Source organism: Octodon degus, unplaced genomic scaffold (assembly GCF_000260255.1).
Source record: "Octodon degus isolate 3935 unplaced genomic scaffold, OctDeg1.0 scaffold00023, whole genome shotgun sequence".
Taxonomy (NCBI): domain Eukaryota; kingdom Metazoa; phylum Chordata; class Mammalia; order Rodentia; family Octodontidae; genus Octodon; species Octodon degus.
In genome coordinates, this window is record NW_004524599.1 from 3,709,501 (window position 1) to 3,718,265 (window position 8,765).

At 46.1% G+C, this 8,765-nt stretch overlaps 1 protein-coding gene across 1 annotated transcript; it reads left to right on the forward strand.

Moving 5' to 3' along the window:
* Positions 1-1,040: 1,040 nt before the first annotated feature.
* Positions 1,041-2,158, forward strand: LOC101559642 (integral membrane protein 2B). Its single transcript, XM_004628345.3, has one exon. The coding sequence runs from the start codon at positions 1,204-1,206 to the stop codon at positions 2,002-2,004; it is 801 nt and encodes a 266-aa protein (XP_004628402.1). The 5' UTR covers positions 1,041-1,203; the 3' UTR covers positions 2,005-2,158.
* The last annotated feature ends 6,607 nt before the right edge of the window (positions 2,159-8,765 follow it).

Sequence of the window (8,765 nt, forward strand, 5' to 3'; positions counted from 1 at the left end):
GAACGCTGAAATCCCAGCCCGGGGAAGAGCACATTAGCTTGTGGAAATGAGACCTGGGGAATGGAGCGGACGGAGCAGCTGTGATGCATCCTCCTCCGCGATCAGGAGATAGCTTACTTATGAAATTAAAGTGCCAGGAAGCAACAACCCTAAAATGTAACTAATGTCAGATAAGATGCAATCTCGGAAATTGTAATATGCCCATCGTGATGTGATGTAATGTAATGGCAGCGGCTCTCTTGGCTGATAAGGAATATTGAAAAAGGTGCCAGACCAAGAGCGACAAACTCCATTTCTCCGGCAGTGACCCAGGGTGCTCAGGCCCTAAACGTTCGCTGAAGTGGCCTTTTCTGTTGGCAGCTGGACCACTGCATGGTGAAGGGCACGCCAGGCGACCACAGCTGGGAGCTGTTCCCAAGGACCTTCTGCTCCTCCAGAGCCGAGCCTGCTCTCTGCCAGCAGTCAGACTGCCTGGATTAGATCTCCCGAGTTAATTTCCCTGCTGGGATCAGAAAGCGCTGAGCGGCGTAGAGTGCAGAAGCAGGAGTAGAACGATGGTCAGAACCTGGATCCTGCCCCTCGTAGAATTTGGGGACAGTTGGCAGCGGCTTCTTTTTTTTTAAATCAGATTTTATTGGTACATTTTAGACATACCTAATGATCACATTTGCCGTTGAGAATTTGTACCTGGACAATTGGCTTCAGTCACCCACCCTCCCATTTGCAAGCGGAGATGATGACATTTCCCATGCGGGGTTTTGTGATGCGTACACCAGCTGACAAAGCGAAGAGTCCTTGCCCAAGCCTGTGGACCAGAGCAGCCCAGAGAGGCTAGTGTTTTTCTCTGCTTCAGGCAACAAGTTTGTGCTGTTTCAGTCCATCTTTTCTCTCCTCACTGCACCTAGGCATCAGGTGTTTCCATGATGAGATTAGAAGCCTGTGTGTGTGTGTGTGTGTGTGTGTGTGTGTGTGTGTGTAGGGAGTTTAGAACCTTGCCTGGCACATAGAATGTGCTGTATAAGAGTTAGTTATGAAGCGAAGGCGAGAGCCCAGCTGCACTAGCCGCTTCTTCCGCTGCACAGCCGCCCGACCCCGTCAGCGTCCGCGGAGTTGCTACCCCAGCAGGGTCGAGGAGGCTGCAGCTGCAGCCGGGAGCCCATAGCACGCGCCTCCAGCCCGCTCCAGGGCGCCCCAGGCCGCACCATGGTGAAGGTGACGTTCAACTCGGCTCTGGCCCAGAAGGACGCCAAGAAGGACGAGCCGAAGAGCGGCGAGGAGGCGCTCATCATCCCCCCGGACGCCGTCGCCTTGGACTGCAAGGACCCAGATGATGTGGTACCAGTTGGCCAGAGAAGAGCCTGGTGTTGGTGCATGTGCTTTGGACTAGCATTTATGCTTGCAGGAGTCATTCTTGGAGGAGCATACCTGTACAAATATTTTGCACTTCAACCAGATGACATGTACTACTGTGGAATAAAGTACATCAAAGATGATGTCATCCTAAATGAGCCTTCTGCAGATGCCCCAGCTGCTCGCTACCAGACAACTGAAGAAAATATTAAGATCTTTAAAGAAGATGAGGACAAATTCATCAGTGTGCCTGTTCCAGAATTTGCAGATAGTGATCCTGCCAACATTGTTCATGATTTTAACAAGAAACTCACTGCCTATTTAGATCTTAACCTGGATAAGTGCTATGTGATCCCCCTGAATACTTCCATTGTTATGCCTCCCAGAAACCTGTTGGAGTTACTCATTAACATCAAGGCTGGAACCTATTTGCCTCAGTCATACCTGATTCATGAACACATGGTTATTACTGATCGAATTGAAAATATTGATGGCTTGGGTTTCTTTATTTATCGACTGTGCCAGGACAAGGAAACTTACAAATTGCAGCGCAGAGAAACTATTAAAGGTATTCAGAAACGTGAAGCCAGCGATTGTATCACAATTCGGCATTTTGAAAACAAATTTGCTGTGGAAACTTTAATTTGCTCTTGAACAGCCAAGAAAAACATGGAGAAAAATTTAATGCCACAGCATAACCATACCCTTTGTATTTTGTGCAGTGATTATTTTTAAAAATCTTCTTTCATGTAAGTAGCAAACAGGGCCTCACTATCTTTTTATCTCATTAATTCAATTAAAAACATCTTTAAAAAAAAAGAGTTAGTTATGAATATAGTAAGTTGACCCACATGAAATTTCTATTTTTTTTTTTTTTCTTGTGGGGTTTAGGTATACAACCCCGGCCCTTTAAATTTTTATTTATGAGGGCTGGCCAGATAGCTCAGCAGATTAAAGTGCCTGCTTAGGCAGACACAGGGACCGGGGTTCGAACTCTGGCATGCTGTGCTGGCCCCGCCCCCAGGGATGCTGATTGAGATGGTGATTGAGACTGGGCGTGGTGGTGTGTGCCTGTAATCCCAGCACTTGGGAGGCTGAAAACAGGAGGGTCACCACGAGTCCCACAGATCACCATGATCTGTGTAGTGAGACCCTGTAGAACCTGTACTAAATACATATAAAAAAATTATTTTCGAATTTTGAGAGGGTACCATGAAATCACTTAAATCACCCAGTCTGGGCTTGAGTGAGGTTGTGATCCTCCTGGCTCAGCCTCCCTGGGATTACAGCTGTGTGCCACCATGCCCGAAATCTCTGCTTACATAGGGCAGGAAGGATTGGATGTTGACAGTTTCTCTTGGCTGAGCCAGGCCCTTGCTCTGTGTTGCACCTCTCTGCAGAAGCTTTGTCTTCCTGCCAGGGTGGCAGGTAGTGCCTGCTGGCTCCATAGGTGTCTGGGCTTCTGCCCTGCCCAGGTGGCTTTGGTGCCACGAAGATGGACAGTTCAGTGGCGTAGTGTGTGCTCAGCACGTGTCCAACCTCCAGCAGGCCCCCACCCCCAAGAAACAAAACACAGGTCAAGGTCTGAGTGATTTTGTAGGGCCAGGTTAGCACTAGAACAAGCTAGCAGAGCTGCTGTGCTATGTATACGTAGCACAGAGCCACGGGCAGGGCGGTGGTTAGCACCGGCAGGCCAGCTGACATAACAGGGTTCTGTTGGGAGGAGGGAGCTTATCCCTGCTTGGCTGAGCTGCCAGAGAGGTCAGCCCTGGCAGGAGGCCAGGTCACCACGCAGGGCTGTCGCTTGAGCACCTAATCCTCTCTGCTCCCTGTCAGCTGCCTGATGGCCACTCACTGGGGGCAGACACTTATCTCCAGCGTGATCCTGCTGTAGTTTGTAAACTCAACGCTCATGACCAGGGTTGTTATCACCCTGAGTTAGGTTTACAGCCTGGCGCTTTTCCTCCCTTATTGTACTACTGTCCATGCCTTTACTTTTCAGCTCAAATAAACTAATGGATGACCATTAAAATGTAATAGAAGTCAAGTTTAAGTGGGAAACCTGTTTTGTCAGGGCAGGACACACAAGATAGAAGTTTTCTTACACACCCTGGAGAAATACCAGTCATGATGTGATGTTGGTCACGCGCAGGAAGAAACTGGACACAGTCACCCCGTGGGCTCAGCCTCTTTGCTTGGGATGACAGTATTTGCCTCCAAAGGGAAAGAATATCTTCTTTACCTCATGTGTTTGTGGTAACGTGCTGACTTTAACACGAGATGTATGATCAAAGCCAGGTGCAGTGGTGCACACCTGTAATCCCAGCAATCTGGGAGGCTGAGGTGGGAGTTCAGGCTCATGAGTTCAAGCCCAGGGTGGGCATTTTAGAGACTTAGAGAGACTCTTTCCAAAACTAAAAGAAAAGCAATGGGATGTGGCTGAGTGTGAAGGCTCTGGATTCAATCCCCAGTACTGCAAGAAAGAAAAAGAAACAAAGAAATGACCTGTGTTTTCAGAGAGCATATAGCCTAGAATGAGCGAACTTTGGATTTTTAGAATTGTCAACAGACAAAGCTACTCTACCTTAAGGATTGTAATTGGTGCACATGTGTGTGATACTGAGGACTGAGTTTGGAGGCGTGTGCGTGCTTGGTGTTGCCCTACCCCTGAAGTACATCCCCAGCCCTTTTTATGTTTTATTTTGACACAGTATATTGGTCAGCTTTCCCATGAGTTCATGATTTCAGTCTATGAGCAGCTGGTTCCAAGGCAGAGACATTATGGGTGAAGGACAAGGAGGAGCTTCTGGTGGCCAGAAGCAGAGCAGGGGAACAGTGTCTGGGTGGAAAGGACAAAGGACCACGCAGGGGCCCCATGGCTATGCCTCCCTGACACCCCAGATGCGCCCCGACATGTGTTCCACCAAAATGATGGGATCCCAAAGCCAATCAAGGTGATACTTCACTGTGATCATTGTGGACGAGGTCTTTGTGATTTGCTGAGGCTGGCCTTGAGCTTCCCGTCCTCCTGCTTCAGCCTCCTGTGTAGCTGGAGATGGGCATACACCACTGTGCTGGCTGCAGTTGGTTTCATTTGTGATTTTAAACCTGGAAACATTCTATTTCATCAAATAGAATGAGTGTACTGAGTCACTGAGTGAAGAAGTTTGACAGGCAGAAAAGGGCGGGAGGAAGTAGAAGCTGAGAACAAAAATGAATGGGTCGATCATTTTGGTGTTGCTTTCCCTCACAAAGGTTACAGTTGAAGGCGTTTCCTTGTCACAGTGGCCACAGCTGGCTTGCTTGAGGAGTTTGGTTCTTATCTCTTTCCTGACTTCCTGGAAGGTCAGACAAACACTTTACCTTGAACTTGGTAATGCAGGGCTTCTTTTCTTTTTTCTTTTCTTTTCTTTTCTGTATTTTGGGGAAAGGTCTACAGGGTGTTCAGGGTCTCACTATAGCCTCCTAAGTGCTGGGATTATAGGCACGTGCCACCAAGCCCAGTCTCAATTGCAGTCTCAGCTCGCCCCTGGGGCAGGGCCAGCATGGCAGGCCTGGGGATCAAACCCTTAGCCCCTGCACCTGCTTGCATGCACTTTAATCCACTGAGCTATTTGGCCAGCCTAATGTACGGCTTTCACATGCTTCCACATTGGTTTGGTCTGGTGGGTCTCCTAGAGGAACCCAGTACAAATCAATGCTTTCTGTGAACTTAAAGAGAGATTAATACAGTCAGAAAAGATGAATGGGAGGGGTATACACATCAGCTTGCTTGCCCTAGAACACAGCAAGTTAAAGGAGGAGGGCTTTAGCCTGGCTTATAGTTGAAGCTGATTCAGTCCATGGCCACTCCAAGGTAGAAATGTCATGGTGGAAGGGCCTAGTGGAGCAAAAATGCTTATTCCTGTTAGCAGGGTAGCAGAACATGGGACAGTGCCTGAAAGGAGGGTGAGGGGCTGGTGAGATGGCTCAGTGGTCTAAAGCACCTACTTGGAGCAAGCTTAGCAAAGTACAGGGACCGCGGTTCAATCCCCCAGCACCACATGCCAGCCAGCCCCACCCCCTGGTGGGCTGAGCTGACCACACACACACAAATAAATAAATAAATAAATAAATAAATAAATAAAAAAAAAGGAGGGTGAGGGGCCACATATGGATTGCCAAGGCCAAGCTGCCATGACCCACTCAGACTCACACAGGAGTGTGCTGCACCAACCCCTGGGTGGCTCCTGAGGCATTAAAGTTGATAATCCAGTTTAACTGTCATGGGAAGAGGAAAAGCAGGAAAACAGCAAATCAAAAATTGTCTCTGGGGCTGGGGATTCAGCCCAGTAGTAGAGTCCCTATCTAGCAGGCTTGCTTGTTCCTCCAGGAATTAAAAAAAAGATTTTACCTCCAGCTATGAGAATAACAATACATGCATTAAATTCATTCTGTGCTTTTCATTCTCAACTATGGTATAGTACAAGCTGTATACAGCTATATCTGTCTTTTGATTTTAGCTCCAAAATGTACTTGTAATTTTCACTATTTTAATGTTTTAATATTATTATCGTAGTAAGAATTGAATCTGGGACCCTGTACATGCTGAGCTCTTTGTGTCCACTTACTGCATAGTGCTCTCAGCCAAACTATTTTTGGTTAAAAGTACATGGGGGTGAGACTGAGTTGTTTCCCCTAAAATTCATACATTGAGCCCTGACCCCCGGTATGACTGCGTTTGAAGATGGGGGTCTCCAAGGAGGAAGTGGAGGTCAAATAAGCAGAGAAGGCTGTGGCACTACTGTGGCACAGTAGGCTGTGACATGTCTGGTGTCCTTTGAAGAGGGGGAGACCCCAAGGTGGTCTGTGCACAGAGTAAGGGTCACATGAGGTCGTAACCACCTGCAGGCGAGGAAGAGGGCTCTTGCTTAGCTGACCCTCCCTGCACCATCTCGATCCCAGACTTGAACTGTGTGAAAGTGAAATTCTGTCGTCAAGCCCCCCCTCCCGCCCCTGATCTGTAGCATTTTATGACAGAGCAGGTGAAGTGGACTAATGCAGATCAGTTTTAATTTTTCCTTCACTGGAGATTCACAATTAATAAATTTATAGGACTTGGTTCTTGTTGTTTGTGTGTGTGTGTGTTTGCATGTTTGAGACAGGGTGTTGCTATGGAGTTCAGGTTGGTCTTGAACTCACGGTGGTCATCCTGCCTTAATCATGAGATTATAGGCATAGATCATCACACCCAGTTTAAGACTTCTCTAGGTCTTTGTCTCGGTCTCAATCTCTCTCTTTCTCTTTCTCTCTTATTTGATATCAGGAATTGAACTCAGGACCTCACACTTGCCAGGCAGGCACTGTGCCGCTGAGCTGTATCCTCAGCCCCCAAGATCTCCTTTTAGATGCAAGATTTGTTGAGGTTTGAAAAGTATTTGCTAATATCCTTCAAGTTGCTCACTCAAATATCAGATGCAACTCAAAACCTTTATAAAAACATGCTAACACTTTCTTCTGGTTTCTGCAGTCTCTTTAAGAGTCTTTCATAACACATATGCTCAGGAAGAAAGACACAATTTCTGCGTCTTCTATGTATTTTCAGTGGTGTGTAATTCATGCTGATTTAATGCACGAGCACGGCTTTTATTTATCCAGCATGCTGGGGGATCCCGGATGGACATAGGGGAGTGCTAGGTGAATAATGGGTCGGGACTCAAGTGACATCTGTTCCCCAAAGTCAGCAGCCCAGCCTGCTGCAGGCATTGGGGCCCACATACCACCTCATCTAACCAGCTTCTCCTCTTTTGGTTCTCAGATGTATTGATACATATTTATATAATACTGTGTTCAACCAGTGTAGGCTGAATTGAATTATGTAAATGTGTGCTTACCCGTAGTAGAAAGATGACACTGGTAGGGATTGCAGCTACCAGTCCCTTGGTGTCTTGTGTGAACCCCTTCTAAAGAATTCCAGGGCTGGGGATGTAGTTCTACAGTACAGCACTTGCCTGACAAGGATGGGGTCCTGAGTTTGATTTCTAGTACAAAAAAAAAAAAAAAAAAAAAAAAATTCAAAACTGAAATACTTGGAGAATTCACAGCTTTCATTTCTTGCTGGTGAAAAATATTGACGTGCAGGGATGTAGAATTCAATTTGTCGATCAAGAAGATTATGGGGCCAAAGAAGAAAGTGATCGATGATGTAGAGTGTGCCTAAGGAGAGTCACATGGGGAGAAGACACTCTCTCAGGCTTTCACAGAGAGCACATTGGCCAAGCATTGGCCGTGACTCATCCACATGGCTGCACTGATAAAGGTTCTACAATCGGAGGTACAGGATCTCAGGACAAATCCTGAGGGCATTTCACTGACCTTCTCAGACCAAAAGCTACAACTCTTGTTGCATAGGTCCTGCTTTACCTTGGTCTTAACCATCCAGTAGAAAAGTATGAAGACGAAATATAGGAAGTAAAGCCATGCTGTTATGTTGAGCTGTGGGGGACTCAGGTCAATAATTTCTGGCATTGCCAGTTAAACAGAAGACCCAATGCTATTATGGGCTACTGGACTCTTTTAGAATATTTTGCTGAGTTTACACACCTATAATATTCAATAATGGAACTTAGAAAAAATGGAGTATACCGATGAATGTCCATTTTGTATCTGTGTATTCAAAGTGGTTAGGATAGATATATAGTTACATTCTCTTAATGAATAGAATGATTTGTTCTAATGGTGTTTGTAAATAGGATCACAAGTCCGCATCTTGTACAGCAATTAACCACTGAGAAGAATATATGCAGTGTATTATTTGTTGAAACTGTACTTCCGATTTGATTTGAAACTGTCTCATTGCTATCTGTTTATCAATAAAACTTTGAAAAAAATAAAGAATGCAAGTTGCTAAGCAAAAAAAAAAAAAAAAAAGAATTCAATTTGTCATAACAGAAATGTGGTAGGTGTTCTTAGAAAGATGTTTTGAAAAGGTGCAGTGTCATCTGCTGTCCGTTTTCGCTTGGGACCTCTAGAGTGTACCGGGGAAGATAAACAGACTGCATGTAGGGACTCCTTTAACAGTGCTGGGGTTCTTTCCTGATTCCACAGAAAATGTTCAGAGGTGTTCTTCCCTTTGCCTCCCTCACTTTTCTTCCCTGTTCTTTTTATTCTTTCTGTCTTAGTGTCTGCACTTCCTCTCCTCTTTCTTCTCTTTTAAACACCGTTTTATTTGCCTCTTATAAAATAAAAGTTTGGCTGGGTGTTGGTCAAGCTCAAGGGGAAATGTGTTGTCCCGTTGGCAGATGACCATTGATGGCACCACTGGGGAAACTTGCTCATAACCTGCCGCAGGCGAGGAACCAGAAGAAAGCGGGGGCTGGTGAGATGGCTCAGTGGTGTAAAGCACCTACCTAGAACAAGCTAAGCTAAAGCACAGA